Source organism: Sinocyclocheilus grahami, unplaced genomic scaffold (genome assembly GCF_001515645.1).
Source record: "Sinocyclocheilus grahami isolate Dianchi unplaced genomic scaffold, SAMN03320097.WGS_v1.1 scaffold462.1, whole genome shotgun sequence".
Taxonomy (NCBI): domain Eukaryota; kingdom Metazoa; phylum Chordata; class Actinopteri; order Cypriniformes; family Cyprinidae; genus Sinocyclocheilus; species Sinocyclocheilus grahami.
In genome coordinates this window covers 597173-620650 of record NW_015505641.1, presented here as the reverse complement: position 1 = coordinate 620650, position 23478 = coordinate 597173, and the positions used below count along the sequence as shown (strand labels likewise).

The 23478-nt window shown below is 35.8% G+C and overlaps 1 protein-coding gene across 1 annotated transcript in view; it reads left to right on the top strand.

Moving 5' to 3' along the window:
* LOC107553003 (hepatocyte nuclear factor 4-gamma-like) overlaps positions 1 to 16795 on the top strand; it is a 19008-nt gene extending 2213 nt beyond the window's left edge. The window contains exons 2-10 of the mRNA XM_016235069.1: positions 3455 to 3638; positions 4555 to 4649; positions 8337 to 8440; positions 10779 to 10944; positions 10990 to 11062; positions 11864 to 12015; positions 13559 to 13822; positions 15301 to 15420; positions 16242 to 16795. Coding sequence (XP_016090555.1) covers positions 3455 to 3638; positions 4555 to 4649; positions 8337 to 8440; positions 10779 to 10944; positions 10990 to 11062; positions 11864 to 12015; positions 13559 to 13822; positions 15301 to 15420; positions 16242 to 16369 — 1286 coding nt within the window. The 3' untranslated portion in view covers positions 16370 to 16795. The remainder of the gene's footprint in view (positions 1 to 3454; positions 3639 to 4554; positions 4650 to 8336; positions 8441 to 10778; positions 10945 to 10989; positions 11063 to 11863; positions 12016 to 13558; positions 13823 to 15300; positions 15421 to 16241) is intronic.
* The last annotated feature ends 6683 nt before the right edge of the window (positions 16796 to 23478 follow it).

Below are 23478 nucleotides of genomic sequence, written 5' to 3'. Positions count from 1 at the left end.
ACAGCACAGGCGCGAAGTGAATGTTGAGACAGAATGAGTCTACTTGATGCTTTTGCATAATTATCAAACTCGTCCATCCGCGCTCATCCGCATTTGAGCATACAGAATGTGGAAAGTGAAGAATATCTGGGCCTTGAGTGCTTCAGAAACAAGAAAGCGGTGTATACAAGTAGCACTTCCTGAACAAAATCACAAGAGAGAATTCCAGCAATGGGAGACACTGGCAGAAAACACAGTTAATACAAAACAGAGTAAACAGGGGCAAAACAGAACTCAAAACAAGTCACACAATACATCCACTAAAGACAACACCAGACAAAGAACATGGGAAAACACCGGAAAACTAGGCGCTCACAAGGGACAGGTGAAGGTGACTGGTTGTCATGGAAACATGAAAACACATTGAAAACGCAAAAGCATGCTATGGAGCACGGTCAAGAACATGCCAAACGAACATTAATCTCAACCGTAAAGCCATGTTGGCTAATCAGAAGTCTGAAAAAGTTTCCAGTAGGCGGAGATAACAGCACATGCTCTGATGTCACAAGCCAAAATCTCTGGTTTTGCTGTCTACACGATAACACTGCAACCGGAGTTTTTGAAAATCTTCACCCTGGCAGGAGTTTTCAAGAATGTTCGATTTCAGTGACCTTATGCTGCGTTTGCGTGTGGACGAACGGCCAAACTGCATGGAAAAAGCTGCGGTATATATACCTGCGTTCGTGTGGACAGGGCCTAAAAAGGTTAGCTCTGGCGACAAACAAGGGATTTGTTTGAGGGGGAAAAAAACATTCGCTGGTCAACTTCGTATTTGAACTTGATTTTGGTGAAATGTTAATAATATAATGACATGCAATGAACGCAAATAAACGTAGCCTATCTGTAGGCCTATACATTTATATGGTAACTCTATACAATAAGATTTAACTAATGTCAGCTAATGTTTAACTAACATGAGCATACAATGAACAATACATGTATTACAGTATTTACTAATCTTTGTTAATGTTAATGAATAAAAAATACATTTGATCTTACTTTATGATAGTTCACAGTGCATTAACTAATATTAACAAATTTTGATCTTAAAAATATATCAGTAAAAGTTAATGTCTTAGTATATAAATATTTTAGTATTGTTCAATCGTAGGTCATGTTAACTATTAACTAATGTAGTTAACTTTAATGTAGTTAAGTTAAATTAAACTTTATTATAAGGTATAATCAATATATATATATATATATATATATATATATATATATATATATAAGAACGTTATTCTTTTTCCTCATTCTTTTCATTCCTCATTCATTCATTTTCTTCATTATAATATCGAGACATTTGTCTCACCCTGACATTCTTGAAATGAAATGTAAATAAATTGCTAGATAAAGCAAAAAATGAGTGTACCATCATTGACCTAGTTAACAATCCCACAGAGTAGCATCCCATTCTCCAGCCCAGCTTCCAAAACACAATTTATGCTGTTGATCAGCAAAGTTGGTCTTTTCAGCAGTGGAGGCTTGTTTGAATATGATTGGTATTGCATTTGAGTAGCATATACACTACATGCACGGTCGAGTTCAAACAAACACAAAGATAAATGTTTAAATGTCAGCAGTTTGTATGCATGTCTGCTGCCAGTGAACATGGAGAACTGCAGTGCAAGCCAAGTAGAGCATGTGTTTAACCACTCTCATTGTTAAACTCTTCCATACTTGAGTATTTAGGCCATTCGATCACAGAGCAGGGCACTACAAGGTAACTTCACAATGACATTAGATGCTGCTATTTCAATTACTGTCTGGTCATAAGAGGACTTTTCAAAAGCCACCACTTCAACCTGTTCCTGCTTTCCATTATAATAACATTTTCTTTAATCATTAGAAGCGCTGCTGATTCAGACATACTGGATCCATCTTACCAAAGCACACATGCGTGGGTGCCAGAAGCATTGTAGACTCTTAATATAATATAACTGCCCTTTGAACCCAGAGGCGTTCTGTATGTTAGAGCATATTACCTCTCTGAGTGGCTTTAAAGTGCTGAGTGTATTATCTGCGTACATTAGGCTTTATTCCTGAAGATGTGACATTCACTGGCTTGGGAGGCAAACTGGTGGCAATCAAATTCTGTGCGCAATTTAATGCAACACATGAGGGAATTGAATTCAATTTTAGCTAACACTGCGAAATTACCTGGGAAATAGCAGTAGACTGAATCTTTTCACTGACCTGTTTAATTAAATGGAGTTTCTCTTTCGCAAAGTAATAAATACAGACACTCAGATAATAAATAATAAATACAGACGCCAGGCAGATAATCCACTGGGTGATTGGACACATTTCCTCCGCACAGTTAGAATTGCAATCGTTTACGTCATGGATCAGGGGCACTGACGTAAATTTTTTCTCAATTGTATTTTATGTAAAAAATAATAATAATAATAATAAATATATTGTTAACTTCACCCAAAAGTAAAGTAAAGCAGCTAAAGTTCAGATAAATTCAGTTTTATTGTCCTAAACAGTTCACCCAAAAATGAAAATTTGCTGAAATTTTACTCGCTCTCAAAACATCCAAGATGTAGATGGGTTTTTATTTCTTCATCAGAACAGATTTGGAGCAATGTAACATTACGTCACTTGCTCACCAATGGATCCTCGGAATGAGAGTCCCAACATCTGATAAAAATATCACAGTAATCCACAAATAATCCACACCACTCCAGTCCATCAATTAACGTCTTGTGAAGTAAAAAGTTGTGTTTTTAAGAAAAAGGAAAAAAATATCAAGACATTTTTAACTTCGAACCATTGCTTCCTGTCCATAATATTGCTATCTCCAGTGAAAAAGTCATTTAATCTGAATCCGGAGAGAATTATGCACAGATCAGTCCAAAACAGATCTAAACAAGTATGTAGGTGGATTTTGATGTGAGAGGACAACAGGGGATGGACTTTTCCACTGGAGGAAATTGAAAATTATATCAATTCAAAAGTGACAGTAAATACTTATAATGTTACAAAACATATATATTTTTTAAAGCTGTTCTTTTGAACTTTCTATTCATCAAAGAATCCTGTAAAAAAGTTTCCTCAAAAATATTAAGCAAAAACTGTGATGATAATAAATGTTTCTTGAGCTCCAAATAAGCATATTAGAATGATTTCTGAAGGATCATGTGACACTGAAGACTGAAGTGATAATGACTGCAGAAAATTCAGCTATGCATCACTAAATCACATTTTAAAATACATTAAAATAGAAAACAGCTATTTTAAGTAGTAATAATATTTCACAATATTTCAGTTTTTACTCTATTATTTGATCAAATAAATGCAGCCTTAGTGAGCATAAGAGACTTCTTTCAAAAATGTAAAAAATAAAATAAAATAAAAAAGTGATGCTACAGATGTCAAATTTTGTTTTGCTACTCTTTTTCCAATGAAGAGCCACTAATACCATGCTACGTGCCTGCATCAGTACCAGTGGCTGCGCCGCAGCAGAGCAGCGTGAATCTCTGCGCTATCTGCGCAGACAGAGCTACGGGGAAACATTATGGTGCGTCCAGCTGCGATGGCTGCAAGGGCTTCTTCAGAAGGAGTGTGCGCAAGAACCATGCCTACACATGCCGGTGAGAACTCACCATCAGATTCACATCTCTCCACTATATGAGCTTAACATACTTGCAATTCCTTTTTAATTCATTTCTAAACATGCTTGTGTGGCCTCTATGAATTGTGGTTAGACAAAGCAGTAAGAGCGGTAAACAATATAGAAGGATTTTAAAATTCATGAATTACTTTACAGATACTGTTTGTTAATTAATACTCGTTGAAATCACAATGAAAGCCAGTGTAGGGTCCCATAAACACTGGCAATGAATGAAACATTGGAATTTAAAGTAACAGTAACAGAATTATAGGATGCAAAATACAAGATAAAATATTTTTGTTAGTTTAAATAAAGCTGAAATAAAATAAAATATAAGTATTAGAAGAGAAAAAACTAAACATTTTAATTTTGCCTTGGCGACTAATTGAAATTAAAGATGAAGCACTAAAATTACAAATTGGAAATAAATAAAAAAATAAAACTGAAAAAAAATAGAAATGAGAAAAGCACATAGCACAAATATTAAGCTAATTCAAAACATTAATAAAAACTATAATAGTATATAAATAATACTAAAATAACATAAAAAGAAAAGAAAAATCAGCATTAAAAAAAAACTATTTACATTTCATCATGCACATTATATCATTTACAAAATACAGTTAGCATTTTTTATATTTATATGTATTTTTATAGTATTATTAATAATTCATGTTTGAAATGCAACCAATATAAATTTGTATTCTACATATACAATCCTGTACAACGTCACAGCTCAACTGAAGACTCAGCTGTCTGTGTCCTCTATAAAAGTAATCTGTGATCTGAGACCACCGTCGTCAGAATGTGTAAGAGCATGACCTGAAGTGTTTCATTGGATCTCTTCAAATGTGAGAATTATAGTAGCCTGTGTACTTCTGTCTCTGTGTGTGAAGGTTCAGCAGGCAGTGTGTGGTGGACAAAGACAAAAGAAACCAATGTCGATACTGCAGACTTCGAAAGTGCTTCAGAGCCGGCATGAGGAAAGAAGGTGAAAGCATGAGCCCATTTCATTTTAGTTTATGATTCAGAGTTTAAAGAGTTTCTTCAAGGTCACGGATATTGACTAGGCCTGCATATAAACTAATTGAGTTATTGGACATATCCCAATACTTATGAATGTCTGCAACTCTCTCTGAATAAAAGATATTGAACAACTGGGTGAGCTCATACTATTACAATAAGGCAATTCCCAAAACCCCAAAACCGTCATATAAAATGTAATATACTTGTCTGAAGGAGATGTGAAAACAGGCAAGTCCTAGGCATGTCACGGGGACACAGCATCTCGTTCCCTCTCAGGGAACCATGGTTACATGCATAACCCGAGACGTTCGCCTTCTAGGGAACTCACGCTGTGTGCTCTAGCGGACACTATGGGAAACGGAATGCCCACTTAGCCATTACTGCACCTTCACCTCCCTGAACTTCTCGACCACTGCCTCAGCAGAGGTGCTGAAAAGCCCGGAAGGTGACAGCGGAGCATCAAGAAGAAAGGCTTTCTCCTTCCTCCCGATATCCATGAGATTTAACCACAAATACTACTCCGTAGCCACCATTGCTGCCATTGCACACCCAATTACGCAATCCACATTCTGCTTAATGACTCGAAAAGCCAAGTATGTGATGTGGCGCAGTTCCTCAACTGCCTCAGGGGACAAACCCTTGCCCTCATCTAGGTCTTTAAGTAAGACAGCTAGGTAAGCTTGAAACACAGCCATTGTGTGAAAGGCTCCATCAGCTTGACCTGCCACCACATACGCCCTGCCATTCAGACGTGAGGTGCTCTGAAGTGGTCTGGATGGCAGAGCAGAAGTCCTTAAAGAAGACAACTCACCCTGGGAGAGAAAGCTTGCAAGCACCTCATCCACTAAATCAAGTCTCTTAGTGGCGCATGCCATTACTCCCAGCATTACTCCCGTATGCAAGGCTGGGGTTAGGTTGGGAGGATTTAGTGCTCACACTATCATCATCATCACCAACCACATCCACGCCCTCACTCTCACTAGATGAACACTATATAGCGCTATTCCCCGGGATCCAATAACTCAAGAGAAAGAGTGTCTGGATCCCGTCAAGCGCCTGAGCTTGCAGTGGAAGCTTTCAAAAGATTTATACCCTTCTCAAACTTTTCTACAAGCTCAACCTGCTAACCCCACAATCTGAGTCATCACCGTGCCTCAGCAGCAGCGGGACCCGAACTGCGAGACGCAGACGTTTATCCAGTGTTCGAACTATACCGTGGACTTTGGGGGAGCCTACTTGTTTGTTTTTTTTTTATAACGAGGGGGGAGTGTTCGTGCACTTGCGCGTGCCTCAAAAGGGGGCTTACAATGAATTACAAAGATACATAACAGCTACAAGTGTATGCACTACTTGCTTTATGCAAGCACTATAATTAATACCATAATTCCTCCGTTCAATTAGGACTAAGACATCGAGAGTCACGCAGACCTATAACAACCCAGCCACAACACATAATTGTGAATAACATGCCTTACCTTAACACAGAATCGACCAGAGTCCAACGTTTATATTTTTTCTACGAATCTTTAAGTTAACATGTACTAAACATGAGTGGAATTTGCACCACAGTGCCCCCCACACCTTGATGCTCATGACAAGAATAGCATGTATAGTTATCTTAACTGAAGTGAATTAGGTTTAAATCACCGTCATGCATGATGAATGATATTTTTGCAATTTTACACATAATAATCCACGATGATCACATTACACAAAACCGAAATTGCACGTCAAAATAACACATTGTCAATATTTTTTGAGACCCCCCAAAATTTCACAAATCCCGTTTTCAGGGGAGCCCATGTCTTATTAAGGGGAGCCGAGCTCACCCTAGCTCCCCCGTAGTTCGCACCCTACGTTTATCCCTCATCCCTCGAGAAGAGGGACGAACACGAATGGAGTTTTCTCATTGGATATGAGAACGCACATGCTCCTCACCATGACACGTAATGCATGGATCGAGTGTGTCCTCGGGTGTCAGAAACCTCAGACACGGAGGCACACACTTTCTAAAAAACTCACTTGCCTTGGTTTCTCCATAACGCCTTCACACTCACTGTCAAACAAACGGTTCCTGAAGACAACACAAGTTGTGCCCGCCTGTGACGGCACGGGCTACGTGGGCCAATGTGATTGGAGTTGTTTCACACATGCTTCAGACATCAGCCCTGCTGGCGGCAGTCCCCATAGTGTCTGCTAGATGACTCAGCGTGAGTTCCCTAGAAGGGGAACAATAGAAAAGTATCTGGGCCATTGCTTAAAACTTTATAAAGGTATTGTTCTGAGCCATGAGTTTAAGACATCTTGTCAAATATCATTTTAAAGATGCCAAGTTTCACAGTGTCCTTTCCATCTATGGAATAGAGCTTGTGCTTTCAGTAGGATGAAGCTGTGTCCATGTAATAAGTAACACAGCTCCAGAAATACAGCAATGCTGAGTGAATAATAATGCCACAATGAGACCCAGGTGTATCAATGTCTCTTTAAAGTGCTAAAAGTCATTTTCTTCGTTGAGGAAGATGCGCCTGTAGCTTTTTCACTTGTCAGCGAAACTCTAAGCCTCAATAGAATGCTGCCTTACAATGATTTGGTTGAAAATGTTGCATGGTGTCTCAGGTTGGTCCACATAAATTGTACTTATTTCCACTTTATGCTCTTTTTGTATTGAGCAGGGCTGTTTTTCAGTGTGAACTGAATGTAATGTTCTAAGACACTTAACTGCATCTTAATGGAAATTAAATGAAAATGCATTATAGTCTAAATTTTATTATATTACAGTTGAATATTTTGGTCCACTTAAGTAGCACTTAAGTATATCATAATGTCATAATTATTTATATTGTCTTTGAAATTTGGTTAAAGTGTACTGCTGAATGTACTGACAAGCATTCATGGTAAACTAAAATATACTTTAATGAATGTAATTTCTATTTAAACTTTTAAGTCATGTATTTAAATAGACTTGTAATTACACATTTGTAGTGATGAAACTGCAAGTCAATGCATTTAAAATATATTAATCAGATTTAAAAAGTAACGCAAAAGTAACGTAACGCATTACTTTCCATAAAAAGTAACTAAGTAACGTAATTAGTTACTTTTTTATGGAGTAACGCAATATTGTAATGCATTACTTTTAGAAGTAACTTTCCCCAACACTGCTTAAATGTAATATCAAATAACACACTGCAGTTAAAATTCTAACATACTTCATATGTGCTTTAGTATGCTAGTCAACTACTTATTTAAAGCAAAACAAAAGATTATTAAAACAATTATTTAAAAGGAACTTTAAAGTAAATCTTTTAATTTGACATTATTTTTAAAATTGTCCTTAAGTGTGTTAAGAAACATAGTCATGAATGTTAAATCTCACATAGCCTGTATTCCCTTCAAGTACACTTAAGTGGCTTTTTGTCATCAATATTATATTATCTGCAAGTACAAGTTTTTTTAAACAATGCTTTTAAGATTTGAAGATAGCTACAAGTGCACTTTGGTACTAGAAAGCCTAATATTTACAATATATCTATATATATTTTTTCTTTTTCTTTTTTTTTGCATCCACTGGCTACATTGCTATCTGTTTTCTATAAGGAAACACATTAGGTAAATTGATATTATTTTTCACCGATCTTTCTTTGTCTCTTAGCTGTTCAGAATGAGCGTGACCGCATCAGCTGTCGTAGAGAAGGTCAAGGCGTTGGGACTCTCACCACTGATGTGCTGATGCAGGCTGAGGCTTGCACTCATCAGGTAAGCTTTCTGCTGAACTTGCTTTTCTTGTTATCTTTTTCCCAGAAAGTATATAACGTATGACACAGGGTATAACAACCTCTATAATATAAAAGAAGAAGAAGAAGAAATCAATAATATTTTGTAATTTGGGGGATTTTTTTTCCCAGTGTTCCCCATCAAAAATGGCCAGCCTACAGATAATAATTTTCTTGTTATGCTATATTATTACCAAATCCTGGATTCCATCTTTTTATCAACTTGGTTTCTTTCAATTAGCATGTTTTGCATTTCTTTTTGGAACTGATTGATCATAGGCCTCATCGATCTGAACTTATGCACCTCAGATTTTCAGTGAACATTGACAACATTTTCCAAAACTTGTGCTAATTGAAAGAAAACAAGGTTGAATGCGGGATTTGGTTATAATATAGCAGAATGAAAGATTTACAAGGAGGAGGGTCATTTCTGATCAGGAACACAATGAGGTTGGGATTTTCAGCACTGCACAAGGGTTAAAATAAGACAAAACAAGCATGAAAATGAACAAATACAGAGTTCTGGCATGAAACCGTCCGATAGGTCTAGCTCAATCTGACCTGGTGACATCATTGTCACATGGCAGCTGATTGGTTCTCTCCTGTATCGGTAGCCAATGAACTCGCTGCTCAATATTCAAATACCTGGCTTTTGTTTGCTGTAGCAGTTGGCAGCGCACTTCAGAAAAGGGCATTGAAGATGAAACGTGGCTGGGTCTTTCAGCATGACAATGATCCCAAACACACCGCCCGGGCAACGAAGGAGTGGCTTCGTAAGAAGCATTTCAAGGTCCTGGAGGGGCCTAGCCAGTCTCCAGATCTCACCCCCCTAGAAAATCTTTGGAGGGAGTTGAAAATCCGTGTTGCCCAGTGACAGCCCCAAAACATTACTGCTCTTGAGGAATGGGCCAAAATACCAGCAACAGTGTGTGACAACCTTGTGAAGACTTACAGAAAACGTTTGACGTCTGTCATTGCCAACAAAGGGTATATAACAAAGTATTGAGATGAAATTTTGTTATTGACCAAATACTTATTTTCCACCATAATTTGCAAATAAATTCTTTAAAAATCCTACAATGTGATTTTCTGGATTTTTTTTTCTCATTTTGTCTCTCATAGTTGAGGTATACCTATGATGAAAATTACAGGCCTCTCTCATCTTTTTAAGTGGGAGAACTTGCACAATTGGTGGCTGACTAAATACTTTTTTACCCCACTGTATATATATACAGAGTTCTGGCATGAAACTCTAGACGGCGCAGTCCGATAGGTCTAGCTCAATCTGACCTGGTGACATCATTGTCACATGGCAGCTGATTGGTTCTCTCCTGTATCGGTAGCCAATGAACTCGCTGCTCAATATTCAAATACCTGGCTTTTGTTTGCTGTAGCAGTTGGCAGCGCACTTCAGAAATCCTCCACCTTCCCCAGCTCCACCTGTATAGATCTGCTGCGGGGTGATTTATGTATGCTATATGGGGGTTATTCATATGTGTTATATGTGCAGCAGCAGTATTTCTTACATGCTTACAGCAGCATGTTGTGGATGGAATTGCGGTAGGAGGTTTTTGCAGTATCGTAGCAGATCTATTCTGCCAAGACCAAATACATTAATATTGTCATGTACATTACCATGCCAATCCCTCCGTGAGTTGTCATGACAGAACTGAAAATCAAGATATTTCTCTTTAATTCACCCTTCAGCAGAGTTTTCTGAAGAACCTTAAAGTCTTGGATATTACATTAAATATCCAAACCACATCAGAACCACAGCTTTGCCTCATGCAGTTTGCTTCTTGATCTCAAATCAAGTTATAAAAATATATTTTTTAGGCTGGTTCAGTTTCACCTTCAACTTGTTCCTTCACAACAAGGCACAAAGTCATTTTCCAAAACCTTCACCCTCTGCTCATCTCTGGTGGAAAGGTGCTACAGCGATCTGTCACCACACATTAAAGAGCCACAAAACGGGTTTTATTGTTTGAATTTCTTTGAAAAAATTACAAAATTTGAAAGCTAAGACTTTGTTTCATATCAAAAGTAACCTGCTCTATCTTGTCTATCGGCACGTTGTCAGTTTCTTCTTTGCTCTGTGATGTATTTTTCACTGCTTGAGAACATGATGTGTGGTGTAAGAGTGCCATGGTTTGTCGGACATAGCAACAGTAACTAAAGGGGATGGGTCTTTGCGAAGGGTCAATTGCATATGTTCCTCTATTGTAAGTCGCTTTGGATAAAGGCGTCTGGGAAATGCATAAATGCAAATGTAACTAAACTACTCTGTTATATCAAGCTCAGAGTCATTCTGCCGTCTACAGAACCCCTCCCAGAATCTCATGAGGGACATCAAAACCAAGAAGATAGCTGGCGTGGGTGATGTGTGTGAATCCATGAAACAGCAGCTCCTCCTCCTAGTGGAATGGGCAAAGCTCATCCCTGAATTCTGTGAGCTGTCAGTGGATGACAGGGTAGGCCTGTTCCTGGGTGTTTGTTTGATCATGAACTGTCACTTCCTGTCTGTAGCAGGAGCTCACTCCGCTGAGCACCTCATCTTAGGGGTGGCACGACGTTCGCTTCCTTACAATGATATCATCCTGCTGGGTGAGTGAGTGGCTGGATTAGGTTCATTTGAAAATGGGCCATTCCTGTTATGCACTACATTTTCATGTCCCATTCATATTGTACATATTGAATAAAATATTAAAATACATTAAATAAAATATTAAAATTACAATTTTTTTTTTTTTGTAACATTCTGTCCAGAGACTACGGATGAAAAATAGCCTTTGGCTAATTCTGGTACATTTACAGAAATGTTTTATTAATGTGCATGTCCCTGTTAACTAAACAAAATAAAAAAAAAATAAAAAAAAATATATATATATATATAAAATTCCGTTTTCAAGCAGAGTTATTATAGTTAACTAAAATGAAAACATTTTTGTTTAAAAAATAATCAAATAAATAAATACATAAATAGATAGATAACTAAATAAATTAGTTTTCTTTACTTGAAATAAAGTAAAATATTTTATTTCAACTAGTTGCCAATTCGTTTTTTTATTGATGTACTAAAATAACAAACTAAAAATGAAATAAAAAATATATAGACATAATTAAACATAATTTACATTTAATATATTTATATTTTTTAATATTAATATATTTTAAAATGACAACAACACACAACAAAATTATTAAAACTTTAACTAAAAGTAAAATGAAAACAAAAATACAAAAATAAAAAATAATTAAATATATTAAACAAAACAAAAAACACTATAATAGTATCTTAATGATACTAAAATATTACTGATTTCGAGGCTTTATTTACATCCTGTTAGCTTCCGTCCTGTTTGGCGTCTTGCTAATTTTATTGTCACTGTATAAATGTTCCCATTTATGAATACTTCATCATTCCTGTTCGAGGCACCGAGGAGGAGATGTCCAAGGTAGCCACTCGTATCCTGGAAGAGCTGGTGAGACCTCTGAAAGAGCTGAACATCACAGACACTGAATTTGTCTGTCTCAAAACCATCGTCTTCTTTGCCCCAGGTTAGTCAAACACACTGTCCGTGCCAAGAGCGTCTGCACTTGTTCTTGGCACTCTTTGGTTGTACTGTCTTTTTTGGTTTCATGATGTTTTATGGGGGATCTATTAATATCTTGGGCATGCTGGTGTTGAGTTCTAGACTTTCCTGCCTGTTGCCCTGGAGGTCTGATTATAAGAGTGGAGCCAGGTTGGTCAGTAAGAATTGCTTTGTTTAATTTACTTTGGATTCAGCAGAGGTTGACATTTTTCTCCCCATGTGCTACGATCTAACATGAAAATCTAAAATGTAAAATATTACAGGTTTTCTCCCTTTTTTGGCAGTATTTTTTAATCTATTTATTTGTGCTAATATATATATATATACTATACTTAAAAATATATGTTTCCCTCCACATATTTCAATCCAAAAAAATACATTAACATGTCACATTTAAAGAAAAACTTTATTTGTTGTCTATAACGTGTGAAGAAGTAACACATTTGACAAAAAAAAATGTCAAGGAACATTGCACAAGAAAAAAAAAAGAAAACATAATTAAACATTATTTAATCATTTTAAATCAAGCTTTGATTTTGGCATATGAACGTAGAAACTACAGAATGTCAAACCAAAATTTAATTCAGACACCTTCAATATTTCACACATTATTACAGTTTATTCGCTATAAAAGAAAATGGTAATAAAATATGACAAAAACTCAGAGTCAAAATGTGTCCAAACAAATTCATCTTGATCATGTCAGATAACACTTAAGCAAAACATGGTCAAAGTGTCTGAATAATTTTTGGTCCCAAATTTGTATCAGTTTTACTGGTAGTTCACTGTATGAAGAATTTTTGGGTACAATATATCACAGTTTACTTTATTTTGCTATCCTCACTTACATAAATGAACTATAGTGTCCAGCACACACTAGTAAAAAAAATATCAAGAATTATATCTGGTGTCTGAAAAATGTTTGGTTTGGTATCAATTTCATTGCATATATTTCAAATATATTTTTTCTGTGTATTTTCTTGAAAATGTTAATTGCAATTGATTGTATCCAGTATGTGTTACATGTGTAAATAATTTCCGTCCTGTTAGTCTTTTGTGATTTGAATTTGTGTAACCAATTTCGCTCAGAAATTGCAATTAAATTTCACAAACAATTACAAAGAAATGTCAAGTAATGAAATGAATGAAACGAAACTAATGCTATTAAATGCTATTTTCTTCTTAAACATGCTCCCAATCTGACTGAAAAATATTTACAGTGTACGGAAAAAAACTGTACAAAAGTGTTGGACAAAATTCAGAACTGAAGAACTGGCTTGCTTTCGATTCATGATTTGAAATGTATGAGTTTTTTTCTGTTTCAACTCATCTGTCCAAAGAGTTTAATAATCTGTCTGAGATTGTTGCTTATACAGATAAAAATGTTTACAGAAATTCTGACAGACATGCACATACAAATCTCGGCTATCCAATACATCCAGTCTTGATACATCTCTCAATGAACTTTGTTTTGCAACTGATGTCATTGAACTCTGTGTGTGTTTCAGACTGTCCTGGACTGCAGTGCTCTCAGGCAGTGCGCCGACTGCGATTCCAGGCCCAGGTGCTGCTGGATGAAGCCACGAGCGAGCAGCGAGGCCGGTTTGGGGAGCTGTTGTTGTTGCTGACCACACTCCAGAGTGTGGCCTGGCAGATGGTGGAGCAGCTGCAGCTGATGCGTCTCCTGGGCAAAGCCAGTGTGGACAGCCTGCTGATGGAGATGCTCCTGGGAGAAGAAGCATCCAGAGGATCTGAAGCACTGCCAGCATCAGGTATAAAACGAATGTGCTTTGTCCCGAAGGAAAGAAAAATCGCAAATGATTTCTCCTAGTCAGCCGTGAGATTAAATGGAGAGCAAATTAAGACACTTGCTGAAGTCTTGTGCTTCCCAGATTTGTCTCCTGACAAAATCTTACATGTGTCTCCATTAAAAAAGATGATGAACTCATTTCTCATCAAATTCTTACAAGGCTACCCTTGAAAAAAAGAAGTGCTTGATTGAATTAAATGTGCACTTGTAGTGTACTTTTAAATCTTAAATGTATATATATTTTTTAAATTACTATACTTGCAGATAATATAATATTAATGAAATAAAAGGCAACTTAAGTGGCCACACCTAACACACTTAAGTACACTTTTTTATTTATTTATTTTTAATAATTTTTTTAATGTATGTTTATTTATTTTTTAAATATTTTTTTCATAATGTCAAATGAATTTTACTTTAAAGTAAATTTCACATGATGTTTTAATAATTATATGACTAATATTTTGTTGTGCTTTAAAGTACTCTTATTTTGATGAACCTACTAAATCTTATGTAAAGTACTGTTATTAAACATTTATTATACATTTCCTGTCATTATTCATGTAAAGTTAATATCTTTTAAATGTACTAAATTTCAACTTTATCATTACAAATGTGTAATTAAAAATATTTTACATGCATGACATAGTTTTGATAGAAATTACATTTAAAGTATATTTTATTTTACCATAAATGCTTCAGCAGTACACTTCAACCATATTTGAAAGACAATAAAATTATGAAAAGGTATGTACTTAAATCCTACTTAAGTGGGTCAAAAAAGCACTCTAAAATTCACCTAATTGCATTTAATATAAATGTAAACTATAATACAAGTTAATTTACTTCATTTTCATTTTAGCAGCTAACATTGTAACAATTAAGTGTCCGAAAACATTATAGTCAATTTGCACTCAATTATATTTTCTCAATGTGAATTATTTGTGTAATAAGTGCTCTATTCACGCTTACACTCATATTATATGTCAAACAAATTCTCTACTCTATGTTTATTTCTCTGAAGGAATTTTAGGAGGAACATATGAGACAAAATTCAATCAAAAATCTAAGATAGCTGAGCATTCCAAAAATTCTCCTGAACTATAAAATGTTCCTCTGGGTTGCCACACTGCCGATTTAGGATCCGTATATAAACTCTTGGATTTAGGTGAGCAGTGCTGGTCCGGAGACATCATGGAGTGTTACTGTAGAGTTACCGTTTATGATTTCTCTAGCATAAACTTCAGAGCTGGTTAAGATTCCATAGGAGATTTCAGTCCAGAGTCCATCTGTCTCAGTCTAAGCTCTCAGTCTTAAGATAAGACCCACCATTATTTATCTGAGGGAATGTAGGCACCTTTCAGACTTACATTTAAAGTATGAACAGGTTGGAAATGGAATAAAACAGTAGCTTTTTTACCTTTCTGTACCTTTCTGTAGAGTCAAATCCTGAGCCACTTTTATTCACCACAGCTACAGAGTCTGTCCTCTCCAGAGGAATACTGACGGAGCATATCCCAATCCCTAACTTCACATCCGTGATCCTTCCTGTACCCGCCTGTGAGTATCTCAAGCACAGGTAGTGGAACTGTCAATCCTATAAAGTTTAAAGGGATATTTCACCCAAAAATCAACATTCTATGTCGTACCAAACCCATATGATTTTTTGTACCTCCATGGAACATAAAAAGATATTTTGCACAATGTCCATGCTGCTGATTCCCATTCGATGAAAGCAGTGACCAGGAGCTTCTCCCATATAAGAAATACTGCCAATATACTGTGTTAATTTTCCATATTGGTTTATCTCAGGTATTTTAACTGTATTTTTGCGTTGTGTTTTAGGGTTAAAGGAAATATCTGTCAAGGTTCTGGCAGATAATTACCAACACCTTGTCCGTTTTCTACTGATGCTTTTCTTACAGTGCATAAAAATAGCCCATATGACCCATGAACTATACTCCAAGTCTTTTAAAGTCATATGATAGCTTTGTGTAATAACATAATATTTATGTTCGGATGAAGTATAAGGCTTGAAAAGCTGGAATCTTGAACTATAAATGGTAGTTTCCCATATATATATATATATATATATATATAAAGGTAATTGTGACTTTTTATCTCTCAATTATGTCTTTTTTAAATCTCACAATTCAGAATTGATCAGAATTTACTTTTCACAATTTTGCCTTTTTTCTTGGAATTCTGAGTTTACATCTCGGAATTCAGTTTTTTTGTTTGTTTGTTTGTTTCTGCCACAAAATGTAAAAAAAAAAAAAGTTTTTACAGTACATTGTTGCAAAGCATCTTCAATTCAATGTTACTTCATTAATTGCATTATTAATGTCGCTTTTGTCATTCTGATCTTTTGAATGCATCAGCTCTGTCTGAAGATCCCCTGCTAGCCACACACGCCGGACCGGAGGTCTTCACACATGGACAAGCAGCAGACATGCCAAGAGAAATGTCCAACTGTCTCACCATGCCCACTGTCCACACGTGCCTTTAACCACATGTATAAAAGTCCTCAGTTAAAAAGACATAAATAACTTTATATACTGAAGACCTCTGCTGATTTAGTGAATAATGCTTAATAATAGTGTTAAAATCTAACAAGTGTTACAATTTTAATGTGAGTGAAAAATTAACAGACAATAAAAAGCCTCCAAGCAGTATATCAATATTTTGTTTTGAGATCACTGGTAAATGATTGTCTAATTTATTGGATGGTGACATGGCAGGGCGCCTGCATAACCATTACAATTCAACAGCTCTCATGGGTTCATGGTTCAATCAGATACCAGATGTCAAACACATGAGGGTTGGTCTGCCTTATGTAGACAAAAGGGCTGCTGGATTTTTTTTTTTTTCCTCCCACTTGAAAATATCATGAAGATTTTCTCTAGGCCTTAAATATCATTGTTTTGTTATATCATACACTGTAAAAAGATTTTTGAAGTTTTAAATAAAACAGATTATTGGAGTCGATTTTTCAAGAAACTACTATTTCAGTTTTCTACTTAATATCCACATTTAATTCAGTGCGTCACTTACCATTTCTTTGTAACTATTTGTGAAATTTGCTAGCAATATGTGTGAAAATAGTTTCAAAGAAAATTCTTCACCACTTTTTTTTTTAGTGTATCATGTTTCTCTTGTTAAAACAAAATATGAAAAAATAGCGTGTTTGCAGTTAACTCATATTTTTTGTGGGTTATTTTTTGTAAACTTGTCTTTTTATCAAATCTTTTACTTTGTTTAGTAATGAAATTGAAATGGAATTAAATAGAACATTTGTAGAAAGTTACTCGGCTATGACGATAAAGTCAATAACAGCAAACTAGAATAAATTAGACCAATACAAAAATAAATAAAAATAATAATAATAATAATAAATTAGAACAATAAGTGCAGAAAAATGTTCACCAGAGGGCGCCAAATGCTTATTATTATCCATAATGAAGCTTTTCCCATGACAGGAAGGGCGATTGTTATGCTTTCATATTGTTGACTAATTTCTCCTTGAATATACAGTTAGAACAATTAATAATAGACCATAATAGACTGTACTATACAGTCCATGCCTGTAATATACCATAGACTGTAATATGCAAACCATAATAGACTGTGAAGTGTGATTGTCCCATACAAAAATAATAGAATTAAAAATAATTTAAAAAAAATACTTACAAAAACCGTACAAGGAGGACAAAACTCTGAATCGCATTCCAAACATACAAAACACTTTTAAGTAGTTTTAGATAAGAAATTTCGGATCATTGCAAAAAATATGCATTCTGCCATTGCCCCACTGTGATAGTATAAATATTATCTTTTACATTTTTATTTAGTTGTTTAGAGGAATTGTTAAGACCTAACTTAGGGACAAACATAAAAAGCTGTTCAGGAAAAGAATTTGAAAACAAATTGTGGTGGGCAGGGTAAAAAAGATGAAGTTTAATGACAAAAAAGGGAAAAGCAGCAAAAAATCAACAAAGAGTCAAATGAACAGACACCTTAAAGACTGGTGAGCTAACTAATCTGAAACTACTACTTACTCAGAATTAAAACTTTCCTAACTCCCGGAGTTCAATCAAAAATATATGTTGTCTCACCTCGAGTCATTCCAAAACTATATGCATTTATTTCTTCTGTTAAAGACAAAATAAGATATTTTGAAGAATGTTGGGAAGCAAACAGTTTTGGGTCCCAATAACTTCCATAGTATTTTTTGTCCATACTATGGATGTCAATAGGTGCTGAAACTGTCTGTTTACCAACAGTCCGTGTTTCAAAAGAAATGCACACAGCTCTTGAATGACACAAGGGCGAAATTTCTGGTTGGACTGTCCCTTTAAGAGTCTATCTCTTGATTTCTCCCTCCCTCAGTAGGTTAGAAATAAGTTAAAGTTAGCAGCTGTGCTGGTCAGGCGTTCAGGAGGGATAGTCTGACTCATCAGCAGCAGCAGAGGGGCTTAGTGGGCATCTATACATCAATAAAAAAATGGAACAAGAAATATTTGCCCCCCTGGCAACAGTAGCCACAATGAAAGGATCTGTCCAAATAACAAGAACTACAGTTGTTAACAGTAGGATCTCTTCTTTGTCAAACCAATAATTTCATAAGCACACACACACTTGCAACTAATCATAGCTAATGCATGAGTAATGCTTAAATTGTGCCAAGTTCAATACAATTTTCTCCTCACCTGTGAAGACATGTCCCCAGCTAGCAAAAACTGCCACCGTGTTACTATGGTGTTGCCGTAGGCATTGTGAATGTGATGCATTTATGCAATAATGGAAAGACATCATAACAGGATAACACTTTGAGTCTGTAAATTACGAGAAAAAGTATTTCATCAGAGCAGTAAGTAGGTGACATCTTTTGTCAGTGAGAACTAATAACCTGTTGCGAGTGTGTTTGTAATCAAGTTCTGATTCAGATTCAAATGAAAATAATTCATTTAATGTTTTTAAAAGCCCTTCAAAATATCAAACTGGCAAAAGGTCTATTTCTGAATGCCTGTAAATAAAGTACTTGCAGTGTATTTTTATTTTTGTTAGCATCACCCAGATTCCCCCGACAGAAACCCAACAGGATTTTTCCATTAGCTTTCAGATTATTGCAGAAGATAGCAATAATCTGACAACTGACAGAAGTTTATAGTTCTTACATGTTTTGTTCATCGTGATCATCTTTACAAATTAACTCAGATTTGATGAATTTTGAAGCATAAATTCAATCGGCAGAAGTAAAAAGCTAACCGTAGGTTATAAACAAACTAGGGCCGTCAAACGATTAATCGCGAATAATCGCATCCAAAATAAAAGTTTGTGTTTGCAAAATATATGTGTGTACTCTATATATTTATTATGTATATATACACACACATGCATGTATATATGAAAAATTTTATATATATATATATATACATACACACAGTCGTGGTCAGAATTGTTGGTACCCTTGGTAAATATGATCAAAAAAGGCTGTGAAAATAAATCTGCATTGTTTATCCATTTGATCTTTCATTTAAAATAATAATAATAATTTTAAAAACTAAGCTTTAATTGAAGAAAAAATAAATTAAAAAAAGAATCACATTGTGAAATAAATAATTTTCTCTAATACACAATGGTCACAAATATTGGTAACCTTAGAAATACCTATGATGTAAAATGCCTATGTAAAATATCTCTGAAGTATATTCCCATTCATATTTACAATTTTTAGCACACCAGGGTGATTATGAACATGAAAATATCCAGCAATTGCTTCCTGTTTCACAGGAATATAAATATGATGGAAAACAAAGGCCAAATACTCTTAATCATCCATCATAATGAGTAAAACCAAAGAATATGACGTGCAGCAACAGATAATTGGGCTTCACAAATTAGAAAGTGGCTTTAAGGAAAGCGCTAGAGCATTGAAAATTCTCATTTCCACCATCAGGGCAATAATTAAGAATTTCCAATCAACTAAAGATCTTCCCGAAAGAGGACGTGTGTCTATATCGTCCTAATGCACGTTGAGGAGGAGAGTTTAAGTGACTAAAGGCTCTCCAAGGATCGTAGCTGCAGAATAGCAGAGATTAGTTGAGTCTTGGGGTCAGAAAGTCTAAAAAAAAATGTCAAACAGCACCTACATCCCCACATGTTTGGGAGGGGTTCAAGAAAAAAATCAAGAAAAGAAAATGCTCTCATCCAAAAACAAACTCCAGCATATTAATTTGCCAGACACTACTTGACCTTAAAGGGGTCATATGATGCGATTTAAATTTTTTCTTTCTCTTTGGAGAGTTACAAGCTCTTGGTGCATAAAGAAGATCTGTAAAGTTGCAAAGACTAAAGTCTCAAATTTTCTTAAAAGTTAAGAGTCAACCACGCCTACCTAAAACGGCTCGTTCTAACACGCCCCCACATATCTGCATCACTATGTGGGAAGATTTGCATAACGCCGCCCAAATGTTCACGCAAAGAAATAAGGCGTAACTTTTATTCTTGCTGTAGTATTGTTGTTGCAGCCGCCATGTTGTGAATGCGCTGTGTGATTCATCATCACAATATGGTGAGGGGCGTAACATTTCCTTCACACGCTTGAGGTATTCGGCCAATCACAACACACTGGATAGCTTGCCAATCAGAGTACATCTCGCTTTTTGAGACCGATGAGCTTTGTAAAAATCAACGCATTTCAGAAAGGCAGAGCATAGAGGAGAAACAAAAATGTACAGTATGTGGAAAATAATGTGTTTTTTTAACCTTAAACCGCATAAACACATGTCATTACACCAAATACACAAAAGAATGTTCTTTTTAGCAACATCATATGACCCCTTCAAATCAGGACTGTGTTCTATGGTCAGATAAAACTAAAAAAATGAGATTTTAGCAGCAAACACTCAAGACCCCATATGTACAATGAAATATACTGCTGTATCTTTAATGTTGTTGGTGTATTTTTCTGCCGGAGGTCCTGGACATCTTGTTTAGATACATGGCATCATGGATTCTATCAAAATAACAACAGATAAAAAAAATTAAACTGACTGTCCATGCTAAAAATCGTATAATGGCTGTGGTTGATCTTCCAACAGGACAATGGTCCAAAACAAACATCATAATAAAAACAAAAATAGGTCACTGAGCACAAAACGAATATTCTGCCATGGCCATTCCAGGCCCCTGACCTGAACCCTATAGAAAATGAGTGTGGTGAACTGAAGAGGAGAAACACCAACATGGAGCTGCGAATCTGAAGGGTCTGGAGTGATTCTGGATGAAGGAATGGTCTCTGATCTCTTGTCAGATGTTCTCCAAACTCATCAGACATTATAGGTGAAGACTCAAAGCTGTTCTCTTGGCAAAAGGATGATGCAAAAAGTATTGAATAAAAGGGTACCATTAATTGTGGCCAACGTGTATTAGAGAACAACAATTATTTCACAATGAGATTTCCCCCCATTTTAAATTCTTATTCTTCAATGAAAGGTTAGATTTTTGTACATTTTTTAAATAAATGATCAATAGGATTGACAATGCAGATTTATTTTCACAGCCTTTTTAGATCATATTTACCAAGGGTACCAACAATTCTGACCACGGCTGTGTATATATATATATACACACATATAAATATTTTAAATATATATACATGTATATTTCTATATACGTAATATAATGCAATATTAAGCAGCACAAAATGGTATTTTGGATGTGATTAATTGCGACTAATCGTTTGACGGCCCTAAAAAAAACTACACCACAGCCACATTACTTCACATTCACCGTAACTAAACATCTTTCAGTCTTTATTGAAAAAGCATTTCCGCTGAAAGTTACAATTAGTTACAATAGTTTGCAAGAGTGTGATTTATAAACACGGTAAGGCTGTGAAAGGAACTAGTAAGTATTTGAGTTACCTGTTCAGTGATGTTTAACATCCCCGACAACCTCTGTAGTCCCATTTAAACACTTGTTAGCAACCACCTTTTTCAAGACAAGTAAAAGCTCACAAGGGGGTGTTAGTGATGCATTCTGTAAACTGTAAAGTTTTCACAGCAAAAATGTCATTATTAAGCCTCAGGCTGCAGGAATCTCACTCCCAATCTCTCTCAACATGGGGACAGGTGTCAGTGAATAAGCAAACAAAGTAACTTAAGTTACTGATATTTTGTTGTACATTTACAAGTAATGCATTTATTTACTAGTTACTTGAAAAAAGTAATCTGATTACATAACTAGAGTTACTTGTAATGCATTTACCCCTAACACTCATTTTAGGCATTTATCCAGAAAACCCATTCAAAAACCCACTCAATTCAAGATGATGGAACTGAAAGTGCTAAAATGCGAAATCCTTTCCACGTTTTGGCCTACAAAACTACATCATTCCTACAGCACTCTCCTGTATGGAGAAAGAAGTGTGTTTAATCCAAATGGTGTAGTTACAGCATCTACCAGCAGGGGCTAACTTGACCATGCTAAATTGCGAAACCTTGACCCATTGGATACCAATTTCTAGGGCAATTCAAGCCTGTCATGAATAAATATAACTTTTTTGCTGTAACAATAATCTACAGCATCTACCAGACACATTCTATCATCCAGTATCACTATACCTGTCATCACTTTTAAATACAACAGTGAAATAAAAAGTTTGTCTCCTTTTATTATAACAGTTTATTTAGTGTTTTGCTAAGAATGAACCGCAGGTTTCATTCAAGTAGATCGATGCCTCTTTCTTCATGGTTATATGGGGCTGCTGACAAGTGTTGAAAATCCGTTCAACATTCTCCGAGAACTTTGGGAGCTCTACTTATTTCCAGCTGGCTGCCTTTCACACCCCTTTTCTCTGTGCTCTTCCCTGGGCTTTTCCATGCTGCTTCAGTCCTGTCTTTGCTGTCATCGGAAAACAGATTGAATAAACGACAAACCACACAGTCCGCATTAGCACAAACCCGGTCTTTCAGCATGCCGTCGCACTTACTGACCTGAAGTCTTGCTTCTGTGAAACCTGTAAAACCAGGTTTCTTCTTTTTCGGATGTTACTGTAATTATTGGCAGGACCTGTGAGTTTCTTCTGAAAGGATAATTTGATTTCACCCACCACTTTTGGCAAGTCAGTGACATTATTTATTAGGATTAATTTCATGTAGATATCCAAAAGTTAAATAGAAGTACACTTTTCTTAAAGTGCCCCTATTATGCCTTTTCGACTATTACCTTTCATGCAGTGTGTCATGTAGCTGTATGTGAACATAAACTATCTGCAAATTTGTGAAGCTGAAAGTGCACGATAAATAAAGTTATTGTCTATCAAAAAAAGAGTCGGGTCGCAATCGCCTAAACGAGTCGTCAGGAATTCGAATCTTATTCTGGTATGGCTCTATGTCATGAAGTAACACATTTGCATAATGTCTGCCCACGTTCTACGTCGCCAACTTGCCCGCCCACAAACAGTCAAATTTCCGTGTGGTTAACATCATGTCGAGAAGACGCTGTATCCTACGCTGTGAGAGTAAATTTGTTTTATCACATCTTATAATTACCACAAATTTGTTAACACTTGACACTTACCACTGAGAAACATCCTGCTCCAATCGTGCTTGC